This window comes from Durotheca rogersii, assembly GCF_024521655.1.
Source record: "Durotheca rogersii strain YMJ 92031201 chromosome Unknown GGS23scaffold_3, whole genome shotgun sequence".
NCBI lineage: Eukaryota > Fungi > Ascomycota > Sordariomycetes > Xylariales > Xylariaceae > Durotheca > Durotheca rogersii.
This window is the reverse complement of record NW_026251234.1, coordinates 531,489-556,245: the sequence shown is the minus strand read 5'-3', so window position 1 is coordinate 556,245 and position 24,757 is coordinate 531,489. Positions and strand designations below refer to the sequence as shown.

At 55.9% G+C, this 24,757-nt stretch overlaps 7 protein-coding genes across 7 annotated transcripts; 4 read left to right on the top strand and 3 right to left on the bottom strand.

The window, feature by feature from the left end:
* Nucleotides 1–177: 177 nt before the first annotated feature.
* Nucleotides 178–1,246, bottom strand: GGS23DRAFT_276457 (ribosomal biogenesis regulatory protein). The gene has a single exon (XM_051512498.1). The coding sequence runs from the start codon at nt 934–936 to the stop codon at nt 292–294; it is 645 nt and encodes a 214-aa protein (XP_051375265.1). The 5' UTR covers nt 937–1,246; the 3' UTR covers nt 178–291.
* A 245-nt stretch (nt 1,247–1,491) lies between these two features.
* On the top strand, nt 1,492–2,972 carry GGS23DRAFT_602864 (mitochondrial ribosomal protein; the record flags this gene model as incomplete). Its single annotated transcript, XM_051519386.1, has 2 exons — nt 1,492–2,119; nt 2,194–2,972. 2 exons carry the CDS (start codon nt 1,492–1,494, stop codon nt 2,970–2,972), a joined length of 1,407 nt encoding a protein of 468 aa, XP_051375264.1.
* A 729-nt stretch (nt 2,973–3,701) lies between these two features.
* Nucleotides 3,702–6,447, bottom strand: GGS23DRAFT_602863 (DNA replication licensing factor MCM7; the record flags this gene model as incomplete). Its single annotated transcript, XM_051519385.1, has 5 exons — nt 3,702–3,779; nt 3,860–5,840; nt 5,900–6,024; nt 6,077–6,336; nt 6,399–6,447. The coding sequence occupies 5 exons, from the start codon at nt 6,445–6,447 to the stop codon at nt 3,702–3,704; spliced, it is 2,493 nt and encodes an 830-aa protein (XP_051375263.1).
* An 870-nt stretch (nt 6,448–7,317) lies between these two features.
* Nucleotides 7,318–11,135, top strand: GGS23DRAFT_593299 (AAA-domain-containing protein; the record flags this gene model as incomplete). Its single annotated transcript, XM_051518023.1, has 2 exons — nt 7,318–7,440; nt 7,533–11,135. The coding sequence occupies 2 exons, from the start codon at nt 7,318–7,320 to the stop codon at nt 11,133–11,135; spliced, it is 3,726 nt and encodes a 1,241-aa protein (XP_051375262.1).
* Nucleotides 11,136–12,096: 961 nt separating this feature from the next.
* Nucleotides 12,097–15,467, top strand: GGS23DRAFT_276411 (kinase-like protein). The gene is made up of 3 exons (XM_051512497.1): nt 12,097–12,124; nt 12,428–12,542; nt 12,773–15,467. The coding sequence occupies exon 3, from the start codon at nt 12,797–12,799 to the stop codon at nt 15,347–15,349; it is 2,553 nt and encodes an 850-aa protein (XP_051375261.1). The 5' UTR covers nt 12,097–12,124; nt 12,428–12,542; nt 12,773–12,796; the 3' UTR covers nt 15,350–15,467.
* Nucleotides 15,468–15,781: 314 nt separating this feature from the next.
* On the bottom strand, nt 15,782–19,055 carry GGS23DRAFT_615061 (telomere length regulation protein-domain-containing protein; the record flags this gene model as incomplete). The annotated part of the gene is made up of 3 exons (XM_051520696.1): nt 15,782–17,673; nt 17,727–18,161; nt 18,227–19,055. The coding sequence occupies 3 exons, from the start codon at nt 19,053–19,055 to the stop codon at nt 15,911–15,913; spliced, it is 3,027 nt and encodes a 1,008-aa protein (XP_051375260.1). The 3' UTR covers nt 15,782–15,910.
* A 480-nt stretch (nt 19,056–19,535) lies between these two features.
* GGS23DRAFT_602859 (uncharacterized protein) lies at nt 19,536–20,962 on the top strand (the record flags this gene model as incomplete). Its single annotated transcript, XM_051519384.1, has 3 exons — nt 19,536–19,758; nt 19,842–20,138; nt 20,193–20,962. 3 exons carry the CDS (start codon nt 19,536–19,538, stop codon nt 20,960–20,962), a joined length of 1,290 nt encoding a protein of 429 aa, XP_051375259.1.
* Between the last annotated feature and the right edge of the window lie 3,795 nt (nt 20,963–24,757).

The following is a 24,757-nucleotide window of genomic DNA, read 5'->3' as shown; positions in this document are numbered from 1 at the left end:
GCGAGGCCGGAAGTCGAGCGAGGCCTAGCGATAGGAGTTGGAATCTGGAAATGAGAAAAGACATGTACTATACATGGTGGGGGAGTCCCGCGATGCCAGTATAAATGAAACTGTTCGAACCACCAACTTCTCTCGTGCATTGAATAACGCCCAACGCCGTACCCGCACGCATGCAGATTTTTCGTAGGGCCAGGATGCATGGATATCAAACTAGCGGCCCCACGGTACGCTCCGCGTCGCCGAAGAGCCATCGTCGTCCATTCCCACCAGCCTGCCTTTCCATCTCCGGGCCTAGGTCTTCCCCTTCTTCTTCTTCTTCTTCCTCCTATCTTTTTCCCGCGCCTCCTTGTCCTCGCGCTCCTTCTTCTCGTCGACCTCGACGAGCCAGTCCGGGGGGACGGCGCCGTCGCGGCGGCGGGGAGCGTGGGTGCCGGCCCTGTCGTAGCCCCAGGTGCGCTCCCAGCGGCCGGCGGCCTCGTTGTACCGCAGGGCCTTGGCGCGGCGCTGCTCGCGCGTCTGGGGCCGGATGCCCTTGCGCGCGGCGAACCGCTCCCACTTGGTCGGCTCCTTCGGCGGCGGCAGCCGCTTCTCGCGCGGCAGCGGCGTGCTCGGCGCCGGCAGCGACAGCAGCACCCCGTCCCGCGTCGCCGCCAGCGGCACCGTCGTGAGCAGCTGGTTCACTAGCGCCTGCGCGCCGTCGCGCGCGACGGCTGCGAGCAGGGCTTCCCGGCGCGCCGAAGCCGGCGAGAGGCCGGCCGCGCCCGCGGGGGCCGAGGCGCTGGAGGTGGCACCGTCGGCGTCGTCGTCGTCGTCCGACAAGGCGCTGGCAGAGGTCAAGATCGGGTTCGGGTCGTTCGCGAGTAGTAGTCCCAGGTCGAACGTGTACGGCGTCGGCTTGCTGACGGCGACGTCGAGCTTGGGCTTCGGAGGGGCCATGGCGGACGGGTGCTGCCCGGACGAGCCGGTGGTTTGCCTGCTTTATTCTTCTTCCGGCTGGTCGCGGCCTGGGGGGCAGGAGCTCGTGTAGGATTGCAGAGCCGCGGTTGTGTCGTAGAATTGGCTGGTTTGGTGTGGTTCGGCGATGTTGCTGCTGACGATGGGTTAGGGCAGGATATCTGCTGCTTAACTGGTAGTCAAGAAATTTTGGATGCTTGGAGGGAAAATACTTATCGATAAGTTGGAACTTGTAGATATCTTTTATCTCTCATCTCCTTTCTTGCTCGCTTATCGATTGCTGAGCATCTCGGTAGTGAGGTAAATCAGGGGTGCGTGGCTTGGTGAATGCATACTGGTAGCTAATGTAGTTATCAGAGGTACAGCCCACCACCAATTGCCAATTTTTAATTGGGTCCCGAATCTGCTGCGATCTGCTGCTTGTCGCTTCGGGTTGCGATTCTGCTGTCGGAGTTCTCCTGAGATCGAGTCCCAGATCCCTTGACATTCAGGCCCCTGCCGGGAGAGAATTCCCCGGAAATTCGAGTCGCACCGGCGATGGCGAGCGCGAATGGCTGGAAGTGTCTATCACGGCCCTCTCGACGGCTTCTCGTGCCTCTATTCCCGGCACCATCCTCGTCCTCGCCCACGGCCGCGTTCAGCACCTCGCTACCGAGACGGGCCGGCCCGCCGAAACCGCCAGAAGGAGGATCATCGAGACACGTCCGTATTGGCAAGCAGTTGAGCCTAGGGAGTAAGAAGAACCGACAGCCCGACAAGTTCAAGCCGCCGTTACCGGGGGAGCGAAAGGCCTTCCGAAAGCGCATCCAGCTCAGCAACAACAATGCCTTGGAAGTGCCGGGCCTCGAGGAGCTGACGGCCGAGAATATCGTGGACTTCAATTCTGTCGGCAAGGTGGCCCGTCTCTCGGACGCCGTGATCGACGGCTTGAGGGCCGTCGAAGCTTTCAAGCCGACGCAGACATGGAATTTGTTCAGGTCACCGCATACCCTGATCAGGCATGAGACGGTGGATCTGGTGAGGCAACTTTCAGACGCCATCAGCAAGCAAGAGACGCTGAGGCTGGTTATTACTGGGGACAGAGCCTGCGGGAAGAGTATGCTCGGCTTACAGGCCCTGGCGGCGGGGCTCATGAATCAATGGGTCGTTATTAACATCCCCGAGGGTACGGAAGACCACCTCGGGCGCCTGGCAATGCGACGGTGATGTCGGGCATTCTATAACTGACTTGTCGTGCAGCGCAAGAATTAACCACGCAAGCGACGGAATATTCGACGATCCCTCACTCCGAGCAGTACTCCCAGCCCATGTACATCATCAAACTCTTCCAGGCCATCGATAAGGCCAACCACCACATCCTATCCGGTTTCAGGGTCGAGCTGGACCACATACACCTGCCCGTGACCGTAGCGCGTGGCTCGAGTCTCTCCTCCCTCCTGACGGTGACGAGAGAGCCCGAATTCGCGTGGCCCGTATTCCAGGCCTTCTGGAAGGAACTCACGCTCCCGGGGCGGCCGCCGATCCTGTTCACGCTGGACGGGCTGAGCCACATCATGCGCGTCAGCGACTACCGGTCGCCGGCCTTCGAGCTGATCCACAGCCACGACCTGAGCCTGGTGCGGCTGTACACGGACGCGATCGGCGGCGTGACCCGGTTCCCGAACGGCGCGGCGATCGTCGGTGTCTGCACCAAGGGCAACGCGATGCTGAACCCGTCGATGGACAAGGCGCTCGAGCAGGCGGCCGCGGCGCAGGCCGGGCTGCCGCCCCCGCCGCGCGACCCCTTCTTCGCCAAGTACGACCAGCGCGTCTTCGACTCGCTGCAGACCGTCAAGGTGCTCAAGGTCCGCGGCGTCACCAAGCCCGAGGCCCGCTCGCTCATGGAGTACTGGGCCGCTAGCGGCATCCTGCGCCTGCGCGTCGACGAGAAGACCGTCAGCGAGAAGTGGACCCTCGCCGGCAGCGGCATACTCGGCGAGATGGAAAGGGTCGCCCTGTACGACATGAGAATGCCATAGCGGCAGAGAGAGACAGAGAGAAATGCTCGTCTCAGATGCCATCGCGCGCGTGCGATGGCAGGGCGCTGTCGACAACAACGTCTACGGATCTGCCGGCCCCTAACGACGGGTGGCCAGAGGGATTGCCACGTGAGGCAAGACCGGCCTCCAGGCGGCCGTGTGTATAATGTATAAAACTGGAAAATATATAGCTGCAGCGGAAACGAGCGCGTATACACGTAGACCGGCTTAGAGGAAAAAAAAAGAAATGAAGAATCGCGGATGAGCATAGGGGCGCAATTGAGATACCTACGTGTGTTCTCTGCAGTTTCTAGGGACCTTACATGGACCCCTCCCCTTTAGTTATATTCGCTCTGTGGATCGTCCGCCTCGTGATCTACGGGGTACGGCACGAGATCTAGAACAATCGACTACTTCTAATTATTCGGACCGTAACTTGCTCCCGTTTCTGTACCCGACGGCCGATGTAGGCAGATGCCTCCCCGGACACGCATGTGCAAAACACGAGATCAAAAGTGAAGGCAAAAGCTAAGAACTCTTCATCATCGTCTATGAACCGGTCTCGGATCCGGTCTCGGATCCGTAATGCCGTTACTCATTGTTGTTTGGCACCCGCTCGGGGATGCTTCTACAGAATAGCCCAGCAGAGCACGCCGTTCCTCCACGGCTGATCGTGCTATTTAAATAGGTAGATTTCGGACCTATGTCTCCACCCCCATCCCCCACACGCTACTCGTCCAGATCGCCGGCGTCGTCGTTCGCCGTGATGAACACCAGCCTCGTGCCGTTGCCCGCCGTCTGCCAGATCTATTGCGCCGCAGCGTGTTAGCGACTCGGTATCCCGACGTCTGCTGGAAAAGAAAACGATATAAAAAAATAGCACGTACATCTAGACTCGTGTACTCGTCCAGGGCGTTGAGCCACTGGTCCTCGGTGAAGCCCTTGCCGAGGACGCGCTCGCGGACCTTGCGCATGCTCAGCTCGACGGTCCCAGCCTCGTCCTCGTCGTCCTCATCCCCCCCGTCGGCGGCGCGGCAGGCGCCGCTGTCGGCGAGGGCCTTGACGAGGTTGTAGATGCGGCTGGCGGCGTTGAGGGTGCGGCGGCCGCCGGCGGCGAAGCCCTCGTGGGCGGCGAGGCTCTCCTTGCTGGCCTCCATGAGGCGCAGGGCCTCGTCGACGTCGTCCTGGTTGACGGCGCTGCTGAAGCGCAGGCGCGCCAGCGCCTGCGACAGCCGCACCACGCCCAGCAGCGTCCGCGGCGTCGTGTGCGCGAACTGCTGGCCGCGCTTCTCCGCCCGCCGCTGCGCGTCCCGCAGCCGCACGTACGTCCGCGTCAGGTACTCCGTCACCGACTCCGGCACCGTCGGCCGGAACGTGCGCGCCTGCGCCACGTACGCCCGCACCTCGTGCGGCGTGAACACCACGCTCGCCTGCGCCTCGCCCTCGCCGTCCGCCGCCGCCCCCGCGTACAGGTCCGGGTGCCTGTTGTGCATGTGCACGTACGCCACGTGCTTGGCCAGCTGCGCGTCGCCGTCGCGGGTCGGCGTGTCGAGGAGCAGGAACAGGACGTCGAAGCGCGAGAGCAGGGCGGCGGGCAGGTTGATGTTCTCGACCGGCGAGATGCGCGGGTTGTAGCGGCCGTATATGGGGTTGGCGGCCGCGAGGATCGACGTCCTCGCGTTGAGGGTGGTCGAGATGCCGGCTTTCGAGATCGAGATGGTCTGCTGCTCCATGACTTCGTGGATCGCGGTCCGGTCGTTGTCGTCCATCTTATCGAATTCGTCGATGCAGCAGATGCCGTTGTCGGCCAGGACCAGAGCGCCGCCCTCGAGGACCATCTCGTCGGTAACGGGATCGCGCATCACCGCCGCCGTCAGACCGACGCCGCTGGAACCGCGGCCGGACGTGTACACGCCACGGGGCGCCACCTTCGAGATATACTTCAGCAGCTGAGATTTAGCCACACCGGGGTCGCCCATCAAGCAGATGTTGATATCTCCGCGAATTCGCATGCCGTCACCCATCGTCTTGGTGACACCGCCGACAAGAAGGAGGAGCAGAGCCTTCTTGACGTCGAGATGGCCGAAGATTTCCGGCGCGATCGACTTTGCGAGCATCTCGTATACGTTGCCGGACTGATTATAACTATTGATGCGCCTCTGCAACTTGTCGTCAATGGTCATCTCTTCGTATGCCTTCTTGTGCTGAGTGATGTGATGCGCCTCGAGATATGTGTCGGTCAGCAGGCCGGCTCGCATCGCTTTGAACCCGGTGTATGGGGTGGGCAGGAAGATGCCGGATATATCAACCACGTCGCCGGGGTTGATCTGGCGGACCGCGCTACCGTAGCACATGACGGTGAGCGTTCGAGGGATCTGGCCGATAGGAACCTGCTCTGCTAGTTCTTGAATCTTGACCTCTTGGAAGGGTAGGAACTTGGATGCGCGCGAGGACTGGAAGAGCTGGCCCTTGGACTGGTTCGCCTCACATTCCTCCGATGGGCAACTAGTGAGCGGCGAGAATTGCTTGTCGCTTACGGGCTGGAAGATCTCGCATCCGCAGCGATCGCACGTATACGCGCCCACCTGAACAATAGGCTTCACGTCGGAGACCCGAGTGGAAATACCGCGGATGGTAATGAGATGGCCGAGGTGATCCCCCCGCACTTCTCTAACAGCGAGGGCTTTCACCGGCTTCTCCTTAGTAGACGTCCTCGGCTTAAAGACGAGCGTATAGCGCCTGGTAAGCTGCGCCGGGAAGGTCGACTCGAGCAGATCGGGGTTGTTCGTGTTGGCGGCCGCTTCAGTCAGATCGCGATTCCGGGCTTGTCTCCTCTCCATTATGACATCTAGGACATCGTCTTTGAATCTAGCCGGGCATTAGCAAGCGAGGGAGGTATAGAGAGCCTGTAGGGCTTCCAGCCGTACGTTACCCCAGTCGTCGGAGGAGGCATCTTCTTGTCTATGGCTCTCGACACGATCTCGACGTAGTGCTTAGTGTTTGCTTCGACAGACTCCACTAGCTTCAGTCCCTCGCTATTATCATCCTCCCACTGGTTCTGGTTAGCCACAGGCCGCTAGCAGCTATGATGTCGGGGATCCCACAGAAGCAAGGTCGTCTAGCTCTATTAAAACTTCATCGGTAGCGCGGTCTGCGAGTTTCTGCATTATGTCGGCATACTTGTGCTTTGGCAGCTTCGAAGAGGCCTTCTCTCTCCGGCGCTGTTCATGCGCCTCGTCGTCCTGATCCATGAAATCATACTCGTCGCTTAGGTCATCCTCGTAGATGTTGATCTGGCCGATGGCGTGGGTCAGGGTCTGCTCGGGCGAGGTCTTAAACTTTTCAAGGAACTCCTCAAAGGCGGCTGGATGCGGCGAGACGTGTTAGCCCAGGCGTCGAGGTGGGAATAAGCATTGGCAGACTGACCTTGTTGCGCGCCGTAGTCGACGATACTTCTGTATTGAAGGAGGGCCATGGTCAACCAACTACCCAGGCGGTGATCGATCTTGGTGTATTTGTGCGTGTGCGTGTATGTAAGTGGAAACGCGATGCCTAGAGCGTGTGACAGCAGTGGTCGGATCGCGACAAGCTTCGAGCCGTGCCGGGTCCTTTTGCGTGTTCGCAGGGCAGAGGCTTCGCCAAGTTAGATCAGGGAAGTTGGAGGCTGGACGTTGCTGGGACCGGCCGGAGGGTGGAGCGGGTATGAAGTGCAAGCAGCGGCGCCACGGAATAGCAACCTTGGTACCTAAACACGCGTTGACGCGAATTTTCGCGCCTCTTGTCAGCCACACGCTCTAATGGGGTTCCAACGTGGCTGGTGCGGTGTGTCTGTGGGCATAATGGTACCTTACGTAGACAGGTCCCTAGATACCTCCTGATGTACTTCCGTCTTACATATTGGTCTGAGCTAACCTAGGAAGGCTAGCGCAATTGGAAATATCGATAAGCGAAAGGGAAAAAAAAGACGGCAGAAGGGTTATCTAATCTTATCGGTTAAGTCTTACGCATCCATCCAAATGCGTAGTGGAGCGGAATGCCTCGGTCCACGCAGCCACGGCACAAGACGACATTCTCTCGTGGAATCAACAAGTTGCCGGAGTCGTGTTTCTTGGCGTGACGTTTTAACAACACTCCCATCTCTCATCGGTCATCCTTTCGTCCCGCCCCTGCCACCCTCCGTTTTGTTATCGCGGTCGTGCTACGGCGGTGGCAATCACAAATCGTCGGTCGAAACGGCCAATCTTCGCCTATCTCCCTGCCGTGCCTGAGTCGGGAGCTGTCCCTATCGCACCGTGTCAATACGAATACCTCTTATGCCCCTTCATATGTAAAAATACCTGCCAGCATGGCTCCAGCCAAACGAAAGAATGCACCGTCCACCGCTGCTGAAATTTCCCTTACGCACTTGAAGAACTGCCTAGTGAATCTTCCAACGTCGCTGGTTAACTTGCTTGTGAACATCAATACCGTGAGTTCCCCTGTGGTTGATAACCCTCCCTTCCTCAGGCCACACATAGACCAGCTCTCGACAGTCCCAATTGACCAAACTCTCTCCTATAGCCGGTCCAAAATGTCATCGTCGAGCTTAGTTACCGTGTTCCCTCGTCCGCGAACGGGTCCTATTCCAATGGCTCGCCATCACCCCAGCGGTCGTTCTATGTTGGGTGGACGGGAATGTCCAGCAAGCGCAAGGTAGCTCCGATAGTCGATCGTGATGGACTAAATGCCATGCGTGGCGGCGGTAGAGACCAGGAGGTAGCCTGCGTCGAGATGGACGCGACGCTAGCAGCAACATTAGGGCTTTTGGACGGCCAGAAAGTCGTGGCCACTATACACATCGACCCCCCCCTCGCGCATACCGTCAACATCGAGCCGCTAACACCAGAAGACTGGGAGATCATCGAGCTGCACGCTACCTTCTTGGAGTTGAACCTGCTCTCCCAAATTCGCGCCTTGCCAAATCCAACCTACGTCTCCGCCCCAGGGCAGCCGCCTAGCCCGCACCCCCTGACTCTTCACCTCTCGCCAACCTCTACGGCAAACATCAAAATTCTGTCGCTCGAGCCGACCCCTCCTGCGGACGTCCCATTCGTGAAGATTGCCCCCGATGCTGAAGTTATCGTCGCGCCAAAGACCCGATCAAAGCCGTCGAGAGCTGGTCGTGAGGATCGCAGTGTAGGTGGCACATCGAGGAGGAGCGGCAAGAGCTCCAGCACCATCCGTAAGAAGAATGTGCGGGAGGAGAAAGAGCCGTCCCTATTTTTAAGGGGGGTAGACCGCGAGCTTTGTGACGAATGGTTTGACGAAGAGCTCGCGCTGCAGGGTCTCAACGTTTGGGTCGATCGGGATCTTTTATCATCGAACGATTTCCGAGGTGTTACATGGGTTGCCGTCAATATTGTCAAGCCAGCCGGGCTTCAACCCCCCATGGATCCCCAGAAGCAGCAAGAAAATGCGGCCAATACCGACGTAGTGAAGGCTACTGAGAAGGTTGTTGCACAGCTGCGCCCGTGGGACGACCCCCCCACCACCCAGACCGCCGCCCTCTCCACTCCTCTTTGCGCAATGCTCGGTTGTCGAGGGATTGTAGGAGGGATTCTCAAGATCGAACCAGCGCCACCGCCGTTGTCGCGCAATGCCCTACAAAGATTGAAGGTGTTTCCATTTTTGAACGACGGTTCGAGGTCCCCAGACGGCTTGAAATTCGGGGGGGAGTCCAAGGCCGAAAAGGAGGAGATGTCTAAGAAGATATCGCAGATTTATGGCCAGAAAGACAAGGCGCATGGCCTTCTGCGTGGTCCGTTAACCGACGGAATGGTGCTTCCAGTTTACCAGAGTCTCGAATCCTCACCAGGCTGGGAGGGCGGTGTTGTGAAATTGGACGGCACGGGATTGGATTCAGCCTCTAAGGAGCATTTGAACTGGTATCTAGGGTCTGAGAAAGTGGTGCCAATCGAGATCCAACCGTCGATTACCGCTCCGGCGTGGTTGGAGGATGATGAACTGGGCGAAAATACCCCCCCGGGTGACGCGGTCTTGGTTGGGATTGACTCGCTGCTGGCGAATTTAAAATCTCACCTTTCACACATGTCATCTGTCCTCTTATCTGGCGCTCTGGGGGCTGGCAAGACCGCTGTCGTACAGTCGCTGGCCCGTACATTACGGGACGAGTTCTTGTTCCACACCATCTACTTTCCGTGTCGGAAACTTGTTAACGACGAAAGCAGAATTTCCACTATAAAAGAGACTTTGAATAGGGTGTTTATGCGTGCCAGCTGGGGTGCAAGACTGGGTGGTAAGTCGCTTGTTGTTCTCGATGATCTCGACAAGTTGTGCCCAGTCGAAACGGAGTTGCAGGTAGGGAACGACAATGGTCGCAGCCGACAGCTCAGCGAAACTATCTGCTCCATCGTGCGACAGTACTGTGGGCGTGATAGGGGGGTAGTTCTTCTCGTGACCGCCCAAGGCAAAGAATCGCTAAATAATGTGATTATTGGAGGCCACGTTGTTCGGGAAATTGTCGACCTGAAGGCGCCCGACAAGGAAGCACGCAGGCGGGTCTTGGAGACCATCGTCCGCCAGCGTACTCTGTCTTCTCTCCCGAAACGTTCCCCCGAGTCAAACGAGAGCCGCCCTAACACCGCCCGGGGGAGCGTATCCGGGGATGATGCTGGCGGCTGGATGGACGGGCCGAGCCAGCACAGTCGGAGCAATTCGATCACCAAACCCGAATTAGACGGCTTTCTCTTGGACCCGGAGCTCGACTTTCTTGACCTGGCAGGGGAGACAGATGGGTACATGCCAGGAGATCTTATACTGCTCGTTTCCCGGGCTCGAAACGAAGCGTTGATAAGATCGGTTAGTGAGGGCCCGGCGGATAATTTGTCGGATATCATTCAACTCAGCCGTGCCGACTTCGATAGTGCTCTCAAGGGGTTTACTCCCTCCTCCCTCCGCAACGTTCCCCTGCAGACCTCTACGACGAAATTTGATTCGATTGGTGGTCTGAAGGAAACGCGGCAGATCTTGCTAGAAACACTACAATATCCCACTAAATACGCGCCTATCTTCGCCCAGTGTCCTCTCAGACTTCGTTCGGGTCTCCTGCTCTATGGGTACCCCGGCTGCGGCAAGACTCTTTTGGCAAGCGCGGTGGCGGGCGAATGCGGACTCAATTTCATCTCGGTCAAAGGACCAGAGATCTTGAACAAGTATATCGGCGCTAGCGAAAAGAGCGTGCGTGATCTTTTCGAGCGGGCCTCAGCCGCAAAGCCCTGCATCCTCTTCTTCGACGAGTTCGACTCTATTGCGCCGAAGCGTGGGCACGATTCGACGGGGGTTACCGACCGGGTAGTCAACCAGCTCCTTACCCAAATGGACGGCGCAGAGGGATTGTCGGGCGTCTATGTCCTAGCTGCTACGTCGAGGCCAGACCTAATCGATCCTGCATTGCTTCGCCCGGGCCGTCTGGACAAGAGCTTGCTTTGTGGCTTGCCAAACCTGGAAGATCGCGTAGACATTTTACAAGCCTTGGGCAAAAAGGTCAAACTCGATGGCGACGTCCTGTCTTCGGAAGAAGGTCTTCTCGAACTGGGCAGACGTACCGAAGGTTACTCGGGTGCCGATTTGCAGGCGCTCATGTCGAATGCGCAGCTGGAGGCCATCCACGACGTCCTTAATGACGCAGAGCTGCAGTCTTCAGGCGACAAGCGTAATGCTGCTGGCTCGCGGGCTAAACTGGATGCGTCCGGGAGACCTCGGAATTTCCTGCAGTTCCGCTACGGCGCCGAGATCGCGTTGGCCGAGGCAGAGGAGCGGGCGAAGAAGGGGTACAACCGGTCCGCCGAGCTGGCAGAAAATGCGGCCATCGCAGCCAAGCTTGGGGAAATCAAGGCGGCAAGGAGGCAGGCGAAGATGGCCCAAAAGGGCGCGGACAACGGCGGGCTAGAGAACAACGAAAAGGGGAAGGAGAGCAAAGAGACGGAAGTGCTCATCAGCTGGAAACACATGATGCAAGCGCTGGAGGTTACGCAAGCCAGCATCAGCCCTCAGGAGAGGAACAGGCTGGAGCGCATCTATCGAGAGTTTGTAGTTGGACGTAGCGGCGAGATGCACGACGGGCAGGGCAGCATGGAGATTGGCGGGCGGAGCAGCCTTATGTAAACCTGCATAGGAGTGGTTTCGCATGTATGCATGCACCTATGCATTATAAGCATTCTACCGGTACTACGGAGTTACCATGAGTTCTCGATGACGGGGGGGGGGGGCTTGTATTAGATGAACCGACATTTCCACACGCTTGATCAAGATATACTACTAGACATACTCTCGCAGAGCAGGAAAGTGTTCTTGTGAATATAAATAGCTTGTGAAGGCTCTAGAAACCTCTAGCTTCGGCGATACCTACCTTGGGCTGGGTACTTACTGAAGCTTATAGAATTGGTGCAGATAAGGAGAATAGACTCGACAAGCGGCGTTTACAAGGCTAGGTTAGAATAGGCCGAGGTGCCCACGAATTCGGGTGCCAACACGGTGAGGGCATATAGGCACCTGTGAGTATATGTATGAGTATAGAGCTATACCTTGACAAGCATGTATACCTATCTCCTATTGTAACTCCCACGCTGTCATGAATATATGCGTATACCTACATAGCACCCAGGATAGGTCCAATCCCTCCCGCTCATCCCGGTTAGGATTAGCGCGCCCTGTCCGGTCGAGATCCGCCCGGAGCCCGGATCTAGCATTTCCGTACTTGCCTCCATCCAGTTGGGTGGATTTCGAGGTTGGGGGGGTCCACCCGCATTCCGAATGGGCATCGCCAGGTCCCAATGCCTCCATCGACAACTTTACAGCACTAACAACACCAACGAGTCAGACAGACGACCCAGAGCTGCGCGACTACGGCCCTCCACGATGGATCAATGCTAGACGCACAACGAAACTCATGGAGTAATACCTTTAGTACTTTCTTCGCCACAGTCCTCATCCTCTGTCGCTAGGAAGCGCCTGGTCTATATAAAAGGGCATAGCCCAGCTAATGTTGGGTTGCGAACTCATGAGTTAAGAGGTTTGAGAGCTTGGTGAACGCGTCGCTTCTCCGCCAACACGTTCCGGATTCGAAACTCGACTGATCCCATCGGAATTTCTTGGTAAGTACAGTGTGCTTGTTTGCTTTCCCATACGCCTTCAATTCGTGCCCTTGTTTTCACTTTGTTCCCGTCACCCCGCTACCATCATCACCATCATCATCACCCTCGTCGTCGTTACTCCATCCCGCCTTCGGCAACCCCCCATGTCTTCCAGCACTTCCAGCACTTCCACCACCAACCCTCCCAACCCCTGGGAAATGGCCAGCCTGGTTAGCTCCACGCAAATCTCCGACCTAGATTGGCGCGCTCGTGGGCCTATGGACGAGACCCTCTTCCTAGATAGTGAGCTCACGCCCCATCAAGTCTGTATCCCGCTCGAGCCCAACCCAGGTATCCGTGGCGGCCCATACGGCGTCACTCTCGTCAAATTTGAAGGTTGCCCAGATATACCCCTCAGCGTTGAGGATCCAGGCCCAAGGCGAGTATGAAGCATACCATACATACTTCACGATGAAATCATACCCTGTTGATGCGTGTCCCACCTTTGTCCACCCTCACTTCTCCATGCCATGTATAACCTGCTAGGTTCACCATCTGTACTCTGTTGCTCCGTTCTACGCGCGCCGTCGTTGCTGGTATTGCGTCTATGTCCTGTCTCGTCTGCGTGTTTCTACACGGGCTCGGGCTGCGAGCTAACCGGATGCCTAGTCCCGGTGACCTTCCACAGACACCATGTCAACTCTTCAGGTTTATGGCGTCGGACCTACGACGACGCGTCAAAAAGCTGTTGAAGATGCTCGAAAAATGCAAGAAGCCGTCCAAGAAGAATGCTCCGGATCAGGAAACCCCGCCCCCCAGTACTCACTGATAGAATTAATCGGAAAGGGAAGCTTCGGTCGCGTGTACAAAGCAGTCGACTTGAGAACTACGGGTGTGGTGGCCGTCAAGATTATAGATGTCGACGAAAGTGACACGGTACATCCCAAGCTCGCAGATACATACAGTGAGATTCTCAAAGAAATCAACGCTCTGCATCGGTTGAGTCAATCTGGTGCCCAAAACATCAACCATGTCATCGAGGCTCTCCCAGTCGGCAAGGCTATGTGGATGGTGACGGAATACTGTGCGGGAGGAAGTGTCGCGACCCTCATGAAACCGACAGCGCCCGGGGGACTACAGGAGAAGTGGATTATCCCCATACTACGCGAGGTCGCCGTGGCGATTTATTGGGTTCACAAGGAAGGTATCATCCATCGTGACATTAAGTGTGCTAATGTTCTGGTCACCGAAACTGGCGCAGTTCAGTTGTGCGATTTCGGGGTTGCGGGCATGATGGAGACGAAGCTCGACAAACGATCCACGTTCATCGGAACGCCGCACTGGATGGCACCGGAATTATTTGACCACAATGCACAGTATGGAACCGAAGTTGACATATGGGCCTTTGGATCGATGGTTTACGAGATCGCGTCGGGGTTGCCACCGAATGTCCGGGCGAACATCGGTCTGCCTCAGCTAGGAGATTACCTTAGAGACCATCTGCCGCGTCTAGAGGGTGATCAATATTCAAACGAACTCAAAAGTCTGGTTGCCTTCTGCCTCGAAGAAAACCCGTCGAGGCGCCCCACCATTGAACAAGTTCAACAACACCCATACCTTTTCAACACCACCTCTAGGTATCCGACGTCGTCGCTGGCAAGCCTCGTCAAAGCCTTCAAGCTCTGGGAGGAGCGCGGCGGAAGCAGGAAGTCCCTCTTCTCAGCCGGGGGCGCGCAGGCGCCTGCTGATCTAGGTTCTACTTCGTTGGCCGCGGACGAATGGAATTTCTCCACCACTTTGGCCTTTGACGAGCAGCTTCACGATGCCTCGGACGGCATCTCCGAGGTGGAGGCTGTCCGGAATGTTTATGGCTCAGCTGTCGATTTCCCCACTACCTTCGGCGAGGACACGGCTCGCCCGAAGGAAAAAGGTCGACGCCGACCGCCTCCCCAGGCTTTAGCTGCGATGAAGGTCAAGGCCCCTCTGGAGAAGGTATTCGATCCCAATACTATCTCGAATTACGACGAGAATTCCCGCATGTATTACGGTCGTCCTATGCCACCCCCGGCTTCAGAACCGCCTCCGCAAGAGTTCTCTCAGTCCGACCTCCCACTACGCGACGATTCGCTTCACGCCACGCTTAGAGAGTCCCTGATAGATCTCGATGCGTCTCTTGGCGGCGCAGACCTCTCTAATTTCGCTGACATGGGCACAATTAGACCGGGGCCACTGGGACCTGGACCGAGCCTAGGACTCGGTCCGCGGGCATCGATGGATAACAACTGGTCCTTCTCGTCAGCCACCTCAGAGTCATCGGTGCAGGATAGAGCGCCTATAAGCGACCCTTCGGATACGGACAATGGACGCCATCACGCACCCGATTGGTCTTGGCCCACTAGCATTCCTCCCGCCTCTGCTAACCCGGAGATGTCGCAATTTACATTCAACGATGATCATATCTCAGACTTTGGCAGTGACACACGCCCAAGGCTCCAGCACCATGCCACTGAGTCAGTAGGGCTGTCGTCTCAAGGTTACGACATGCAGGGTTCACATACATCGAACGATCGGATGTCAATGACCAGTCTAATTGACCTTGACATGAGCATGCCCGAACCTAATCTCCCGGAACTTACGCGACCATCCACTGCGAATTCAGATATCGGGTCTATTGCAGGCTCCGAGATTGGCACACGAGAGCCGTTCGAGCTCGAGCGTCACGCATCCGTATACGCACCACCCAACCTCACCAGCCGCGAGCCCTCCATATACGTGTCTGACGGCTCGGAATTTTCAGCTCAGATAGCCAGTAAGATCACTGAGGTGTCGGAGCCCGGGATCGTGACGGCAATCCGCGGCCCCGGGTTGAACGTGTCACAGCAGCAGCTTCAGTATAGAAACCAGTACCAAGGCCAGGGTAACGGAGAATTCACGGAACCCAGCCCACCGGCGCAGGCGTACATTGACCAAGAGGACACAAGCGGATTCCGCTCGACCCCCGACAGCGACGGATCCCAAGGTTCTGGCCCCGCGCGACAAAACCAGCACCGGTACCATTTACAACACCTACCGCCCGTCGCGCCGCTGTCGTCAAGCGTCATGGAGGCGAGGGCCACGGCGGGAGACGTGGCGAACGAGATGCGCCGCCTGATAGGCACCCTCGGCGACCACCTATCGTTTATCGGCGAGCGCGTCGCTAGGATGGAGCCCCGCCGCGCGGGGCGCAACTTTGAGGGGGCCGAATAGCCCGTACCTGACGTCGAATCGAGAACGACGATCCTTTTTGCTGTCCGACGCAGGATATGGCGGAAATTGTACACGAGGAGAAAGAGGAGGCAGGATAGCTTTGTTGTTACCCAGATAGTCATTTTTTGCTACCGAGATACCACAGTTGGCCCGAAGATAACACAATCGAATGGAATGCCCTCGAAATACAACAGTAGAGACTTGTGCTTTTCTATTTCCAACCAAGGTGAGTCTGACCACTTCGTAAGGACAAGGACGGATATATATTTTTTAATCTTTATCTGTTGTTCCGATTCCCCGCGTACGCCAGTACGTGCAGGTATCTTTAATAGGTTTAAGTACCATTTTAACCATCGGGTAGGGGCCTAATCATGATATCGATGAAAGGGGTTCCCTGTAAGACCATCCTTCTCCTTTTGGTGTGTGGTTAGGGCGTAGGAACACGCAGAAACGAGGGACCAAGTCCACCTAGGTAGGAACCTATCCATCTACCCATCTACGTAGCACCGAGAAGCGGCCAGCTCATTCTCCTTCGATTCTCACCCGCTCCCAGCCTCCTGCTTAGTCTCGCGTGTACCCGATCAAGTCCCCCATCAGCACCGCCTGGTACTTGTCCACGGCCTCGCGCAGGCGGATCAGGACGCCGGCGGCCAGCATCTTGAGGTCGTTCTCCTCGGCGGCGCCGAGGCCGGCGCCGTCGCCGCCGCCGCGGGTGTTCTCGAACAGGGCGCCGACCCACTCGGCGGTCTCGACGAGCTCGCGGCCGTGGCGCTCGCACAGGCCGCGCATGTCGCGCTCGTTGACGTCGAGCAGGGCGACCAGGCCGAGCAGCAGGGCGCGGGCGACGCCGAGCTCGCCGGCGGCGCCGCCGCCGCGCCGGTTGCGCAGCGCGAGCAGCAGGTCCCACAGCTCCGCCGTCATCTGCGGCAGCGGCAGCGTGCTGGGTCCCGCCGCGTGCAGCAGCAGCGCGAGCGTCTTGACGTACAGCGCGAGCAGGTCCGGCTGGAACAGCACGCCGCCGGCCCGCGTCGCCGCCGGCGAGCGCGCCGCCGCCTGGAACCGCGACGTCAGCGGGAAGAAGAACGACGACGCGAGCAGCGAGGCCGTCGTGTTGGGGATCGCGCGGGCGCGGGGCCTCGCGACGGCGCCGTCCCCTCGCGGCCCCGCCGCCTTCTCCGCCGCGAGCCGCGACGTGAACGACGAGAGCTTGAGCGCGTCCGGCCCGGTGACTGCGTCGGCCGCCTCGGCCGACAGAGGGCCGAGGAACGCCTGAGAGAGAGACTGGGCGAGCGTGTCCAGCGCGTTGGGACCGAGAGGCTTAAGCCTGGACGCTGAGGACTCGAGCCGGCTCGACGGCGGCGCAGATGCGAGGTAGCGCCTCTCGATCTTGGCAGGGAGCGTTTTCGAGGGAAATTGCGCCGCCGGGGTGTATTCGGATATCTCGAAGCCGGCGATCTCGCGACCGCTCAAACCCAGCGTGATGAGAATCGACGCGCGCTGCGACAGCGAGTAGTCGCCATCGAAGAACGTCTTGGCGAACCACGGCGCCATCTTCTTCGGCTGCGCCACGACGACAGCAACCATGCCCTGAAGCCGCAGGTTGTCGAAGTCGTCGAGCTCGAACTTGTTCTGCAGTCCGACAAGCTGCGTCGCGAGCTCCTCGGCGTGCGAGCTGACCTCCGTACCATAATTTGCCTTTCGACGGATCAGGGCCGGAGCCGTGGCCAGAGCGAGCTTCTGTCGGTCGTAGCTCTCTGTATCCCGGAAGTATGCGATCAGGTCTCGGATATAGACAGGAGCTTTGGGCTTGTTGCGATTGATGAGAGTAGGGTCGTCATCCGAGTCCTCGGCGTCAGAATCTGGTTTGGAATATGGCACTAGGTCTGGATCTTCATCCTCCCCGTCTTCGATTTCCTCGATGATAAAACCTGACTGAGGAAGCGGTTTCGCTGGCCGGCTAGCTGAAGCTGCAGTAGGCCGTGCTTGAAATCGCGCGCCGGACACGGATTTCGGCGTAACGGCGATTTCTTTTAATGGGTCTAGAGGGCCAATGCTGTCTGCTACCAGGACTAATGATTTATACCATCTTGCTTCCTCGGTGTCCATCTCGTCCATTTTGAAGTCGAGCTTGGTTTCTTTGCCGTGTACGAGCCCTGAGAGGGCCTCGCCGACTACCATCCCAAGGAAGCGGGCCCGTGTTTGAGACGCGGCAATGCGGTTGGATATGGCATTCAGGTAAATTCCTGATCGTAGCAATATCGTTAACTTGATAGGCGAGAGCCTGTGAATATACCCGGCGCTCAGAAGTAGTACTTGGGCGTGTGCTTGTTCCTCCGGTTAGCATTTCTGAGCTGTGCAGTAGAATGTCAGGCATTACCATCTTGTTGGAGCAATGGAGCGTGTTTGATGTACAGTTGGTCACCAAACTGACATAAACTTCTCTCTACGATGGTAGCCATGGCCTCCCTATCACCGGAAAAGACAGCAACGGCGGCCCGTCTGATACTGCAGTTCTCGCCAATTCCAGCCCCGGATGCGCCAGTCAACCAACTCACCAGGTTGTTCTTCCATGTTTCATCGTGTCCCGCTACCGCTTTCAAGGCGCCAGACGCAGCGCAGATAACAGGTGAACTTTCTGTTACATCGCTGCCGTCTGTGTTGTTTAAGTATTTATCTGCGAGAACGGCTAGGATTATATCGAGAACCTTTCGCTGCTCGAGAGCCGGGAAGAGTCCTAGAATCAGCTCAAACTTTCGCTGGCTCTCGGCATCATGAAGCAGCAGTTCTGTGAATAACGTGTTGATGAGGATATCTGACGCACCTGTAAGTATTCCTATATATGGGATACATGAGTTGAAGATGAAGAATAAAACGTACCCGGGTTCCCCAACCGCAGTGTTCGAGCTGTTATATCAGCACACAGCTGAAGGTCTTCCTGGTCACCCGAGGACCGAGCGCATGTCACCACGTTTCGGCCCAGCCACTCTACATACGCCTTGGTGCTGCTAATCCAATAATCATCATTCGACTGGCCCGTTTGTCGGCATATGTCTTCTGCCTCGGCGGATAGTGATGTGATTTTTCCACTCGTGAACAGTGAGAAAAGCTCTTGCCGCATGGGCCGTGTTTGGGCTGGAGTGTCCAGTGAACGGATGCCGCTCCAAATATGTGTGATTACATGGTCGCTCTGGAGCAGTTCAGAAAGCAACTCCAAGGAATATGTCAGATTGAAGCCGACGTGTGAGTTTTTGAGAGCTTTTGAGTCGGATTTCGCTTCCTTCAGCAGGGCACGCAGGCGGGCGAGCACAGCGTTGATGCCCGTGAGGCTCCGCAAACAGGAAATCAACGCATCGGTATCTCCTTTACTCCGGCCGGTGGACGCGTCTCGTATCACAGCCCAGTAGTTGGGGACAATTTCCGTAATTAGAATGTGAACGACTTGGGCACTCTGGGAGGTGGGCCTCCTAACATCGAATAGATGCTTGCCTTGCACGCCGTCCTTTAGATACTTGAACGTAGAGAGGAGGGTGTCGTAGCTTGGCTGGCTCCTAAGCGCGTCGATAGCCTCTTCCGGGGATGAGACGACGAAAAAGTCACGACTCCTCGCTTCCGGCACCAGACCGGCGGGATTTGGTATCGTCGACTGCTCATTGTTCTGGCTTGGTTTACGGTAAGTCTGGCTTACTGGGGTGAGAAGTTCTTCCATATTGCCTATTACCAGCTGGAGACCTCACAGCTTTAGACATCCACACCCATCAAGCTACACCCATGGGACTTCGGGTGATGGAAGCATTCGGTATCGTCTCTCCTCGGTAGGTCTAAGAGATGTTCTCCTGGGTAGAATAGAGGGTAGGCATTGATTCAATAAGGACCCAAGGTACTTCGATCTCGTATCGTTCTAAATACACTTCGGATCGAAGCATTACCTAATATACCTATGTACCTATAGTACGGCAACATGTGCCTACATTTAGGCAGCGCGTACCTGCCCTGCTTTAGCCGGAGGCGCTAAAGGCCCCACCATTAGTGCCCCGATACAACACTATCGCGATAAAGGATGACATCAAACACAAAACACTTCCCCTCTCCACCTGCCTATCCATGTCCAGGCGTGCAACATATCCACACATTATTACCAACCTCCAAGCTCTCTCACACTCGCGATCAACAACAAGAGGGGATTAATATGGCGATTGGGAACACAGGGTCCGGGGCCTCGAGATGGCGATATCTGGACAGGATTCGCCGGACCCTCGGCCCCTTTAACCAGGATGCCGATGTCAGTGACGAAGCTCTGGCTGCCCTCGACCAGGCCAAGATATTGGTAATCGGCGCTGGTGGGTTAGGCTGCGAAATTCTGAAGGACCTCGCCCTCTCTGGGTTCAAGGATATTCACGTCATAGATATGGGTACGTGATGGATATCCCATATTGGACCCAGTCAAGCCTCAACCAATGCAAGCCAGGCTGACCGGCGCGTGCTCTATGGCTAGATACCATCGACATCTCCAACCTCAACCGCCAGTTCCTCTTCCGCAAAGCCGACGTTGGGAAGTTCAAGGCAGAAGTCGCAGCAGCGTTCGTCGAGCGCCGAGTCAAAGGTGTCAAGATCACCCCGCACAACTGCCGAATACAAGAGTTCGATGAAGACTTTTACATGCAGTTTCAGATCGTTGTTTGCGGCCTAGATAGTATTGAAGCCCGGCGGTGGATCAATGCGACACTCGTCAATATGGTCGATATGGATAACCAAGACTCCCTGAAGCCGTTGATCGACGGCGGGACAGAAGGTGATATAGAGTCCCGTGCCTATACTCTCGATCAAGCTATCTAACTGTGCGTAGGGTTCAAGGGTCAAACCAGAGTCGTATTTCCTACCCTAACACCCTGTATCGAGTGTCAACTAGATCTCTATACTCCGAGAGCGGCGGTGCCCTTGTGTACTCTTGCTACTATCCCGCGACAACCCGAGCACTGTATAGAATGGGCCCACATCATTGCATGGGATCAGGAGAAGCCGTTTCCCAGCCTGGATAAGGATGATCCCGAGCACATCACGTGGCTATACCAAAAGGCGCTGGCTCGGGCCCAGGAATTTGGCATCACCGGCGTAACCTACTCGTTAACCCAAGGCGTAGTCAAGAATATCATCCCGGCCATAGCCTCGACGAACGCCATCATCGCCGCCAGCTGCTGTAACGAAGCCTTGAAGATCATTACCTCTGCCGCGCCCGCCCTGGGGTTCGAAGAGAGCTACATGATGTACTCTGGCGATGACAGCATATACACCAACACCTTCAAATACGACAAGAAGGAGGATTGCGCCGTGTGCGGAAACTTGGCCAAGCCGCTGCAGGTCGACCCCACCTGGACGCTGAGGGAGCTTCTTGACTCGTTCGCGGTGAAGGCCGATTTGCAACTGAAGAAGCCTTCAATTAGGGCCGAAGGAAAGACTTTGTACATGCAGTTTCCTCCGAGCATCGAGGAACAAACGCGAGGAAATTTGGACAAGACCCTGAGAGAAGGGCTGGGCCTAGAAGTGAACCACGAGATCGCTATCACAGATCCAGCATTTCCGGCGCTGACCTTTAAATTTATCCTCCGCTTCGCATGAGCCTCTGAGAGGTGTTATTATCACTACCGAGAAATAATACAAATCCCCATCAAGCCAACGAATTCGCCGGCAGCCAAGTCGCAATGAGCCTAACGTGATAAGGCTTCCGTCGGAATTGGCCATTGGTCAGATGAACATTTCTCATCTGGAAGGAATATGGAAGGAATATTTGCGAAGGTTGCCACAGCGACGTTATCGCAAATGCCTTGATTCACGTCCCTAGCCCGCTCTTGTTACCGCTGCCACGGCCCCAGAGTCAGCAAGGTCCTACCGAGTACCATCGGATGAATTGCACACCTGGGCAGGAGCGTATCTCGAGTATGGCCGTAGGTAAGCTACGAAGGTTGACCCAAATTACCCACGCCTTTCTACGGGTATGAAATGGTAATCTTGGCTACCGTTTTTGGTGTTAATCCACTACCGCCATCCCACGGTTTCGGTCGGGACCATAGAAAAGGACTCCAAGGACTCCTAACAAGGCATTCTAGCCAAATATATTACCTCTTTCCACGCGTAGAGTCGTGTTTCTGCGGTTATCCGTTAGGGTTTGTGCTTGTCCATCGAGGCCTAACAACCACCAGCCACTGGCCTTTCTATAACCCTGTTGAGAATCTATTATTAACTCCGACGAAGCCGGCTTAATATTCAACACCGGCCCGGCAGAGCTGGGTGAGGCCGATGTCGGCGCAGCCACGCTCGCGCGTGAACCATAGCAATACGTTGGTGCCGCTATGGCTACCAGATCCGGCTCGCCCTCCGTGATCCTGAGGCTGGTCTTAAAGCCGAGGGCGAGTAGTTTTGTGCAGTCGGTAGCGTTGATGATTTGAGGATGCCTTGAGAGTTCTGCTCGTGGTATGCCTTGGCTCGGAAGGCTCTCTACAGCTTACGTGGGCGCATTACTCAATCCATTCTTTATCTGCAAGGTGGCCCCTGCCCCGTCAATACCGAAGCGTTGGTTCGGAAGATTCCCGCTTTCTGTTTCTGGATGGCACAAGCCTCTCATATTGCTTAGTATGCACGAAACCATCGGGTGGGCTATGGGGTCGCATAGATACAGGGATTGTTTGATCTAACTGGTTTAAGGGTTGGATATATCGTCTATGATGTTCCCGTATCCCGTGTGGAAGGCTTCAAGAGGAGCCGCGCGATTCCTAAAGCCGTAAATACCACTTGACTTTGGCAAAGCACAATGGCCGAGTTGCCTAGGCAGGGTAGGCGTGTTAAAAGTTGTCAGATCTAAGCTTGTAGGGGCGGGGGATGTGTGTATCAGCTCTTACCAGTGCAGGTACCTCTTAACTCTCTGGGTACATACTTAGATTAAGTAGAGAGTGAGAAAATACCTTCCTCCATAGCAACCTAACAGCTCAACTAACAACGGCTTAATTAACGGCTTAGTTGCGGGCTCAGTAGAATACATCCTACGGGCAGTCTGTCTGCCAAAAAGACATCGACCACTGTTCTTACGATCCGGTCCAACACGGATACTAGCCAGTTCGGTTCGACGCCCGATTGGTCCAAGCTTTAGGCTACTAAATGTGGGACATCACAACTGCGCTTCATGCTTGAAGCTAAGGTGATGGGGCACAGGTTCTAGCCTTCATCGGCTCTGTTGGGTAGGTCTTCGTATGAAAGAAGTTGTCGGCATATTATTCCATTGCAATAAGCCTTCTCTAATACGTGGCGCGTGGCAAGTTATAGGTATAGTCCCACCTCGGCGCTTGTGGGGCAGTACAGAGTTAGTTATGCCAATATGCCGTGACATAAAGCAGAGTTAAGCAACCACAATTTAGACTTGATAGCGCCGCTGGCCATGTATCTTAGTAGGTAGTAGAACAGGCGTTGTCCCTTGTGGAAAGCTGACGAGGTATGTCATTGTCTACTATGCATAACTATATTAGGTATTATGTCTTGATGTTATGTAGCTTAGCATGGTATGCATTGTAGCGCTTCCTATAATACCTACCTACCTATCTCAAGACACTCGAAGCCCAAAAGGTCCAAGGTCAAATCAAGGCAATTGGAGGAAATAGCGGATCTCCGCGGTTGTCTGGGTACCTCCCCACGATACGATAATACCTGCTCGACACCTGTAACAGGATTGTTAGCTACGCCGGGTAAATATATAACGTATTTCATCGCCGCCTTTCCCAACGACACGTCTATACACCAACCACCAGAGGAGCAAGCAACTCATGGGGTATACATAGATAAATGTACCGGGACTACAATAGGTACATACCCTAACGCATCATAGGGCTTCGACTGCACAAATCCGCGGACGTAGAAATCCAGGCAAGGTCTAGAAGCACATGTACCCGATACGTTCCTTCTCATCTGCACCTATATCGACTAGTATGTCGGAGCAGTGACGACTATACTCAGATGGAGACGGCAGCCACGACCGACCCATGTGACACATCTCAATACCACGCGCCTGCGTCAAATAATCTCACCCGCCATCCCTTCCCGTCAATTCTAGATCGGCTTGAATTCATCCCGCTCTCAGCCACCCTCACCTTACTTGCCTGCCAGCCAAGCCTCCCTAGCCGGCCTCTTCCACCTCTCACACCTTCAATGCCTCGATACCGACTCTCGTTTCACCACGCTCATTGATAACCTGCCTTATTCACATCGCATCCGGCCAAAGGGTGGCCAGGTCCTCCGAGGACGCCGTCGCCTTGTCTCCCTCGTTTGTTCTTGTGGCCAACTAGGGCACCGTTATCGACAACCTCGCCTTCTCTGCTGCCTCACGGAAAGAATCCACCGTCTCCAGAGGTAAGCCACCACTTTGGGTCGGCGGCCTGCGTTTTCGCGTCCCCTTGAACTGTCCCCATCTGCCGACTTCTTCCCTCCCGCGGGGGACTTGTCTCCCAAATCTATGGCCTGACATGGTCCGGCATACCCTTCGGAAGCACCATCCTCGATCCCGCCGGCCCACGTCCACCGTATATTGAGGGAAGGGTTCCCGGCGAATACAGCACTCGGCATCGCACGTTTAATATCACACACCTTGTCTTAACACTGCCTGGCAACCCTCTCCTGTCAACGCAAGCCGCGCTTGGCAGGATCCTATACCTTACCTTCAAGATCACCTCCATCCTAACTCAGAGGCACCATCACCATACTTCAACCTCTATTCTGAAATGTCATCTTGGCTTTCCAATGTCCCTTTCGAAATCATCATCTAGAAGGCACATATCTCATCCGACGTCATACACACCTTGCCATCCTCCTATGAAAAACTCTAATAGGACCATTAGCAATCAGGATAGCCCGGTTCTCGTACCCACGCGGCATCCAGGCGTTATCTACCATATTCGCACGCCGAAACACAGGACCTCAGGTCGTGGCGTCGTCTTCTGAACTTCGAGGATCCGCAGCACGATAGGCAGTCAGCCGTCGGATACTACAAGTTGCAAGAGTTCGATTCTCGAAAATTAGCCGTTCATCACCCGGCTCCCCAACCCCGTCGGACTGGAACCTTGGAGTTTCGAGAGCCAGATGATACAGAATTTACAGAATTCTTCTCGTCTCCTTCGTCTCCTTCGCTAACTGCCCGGAAAACCCTCAAAGTTCGTCTAAGGTCAAAATACGGTTCTCGAAACTTGCGCCTTGGTCTTCATTGAAGGACGGATCAGAGGTATATTCCTCCTACAACGAAGCTTTCTGCTCGTTGTTCCATCCGTACTTTTTCTCTGGCAAACCTCAACCCTCATTGATGCTTTGTGTACCATGAAATCCTTTTTGAGTCGACACTGGCGAAATTTAATCTTTCCTATAACATTAATATCCCTG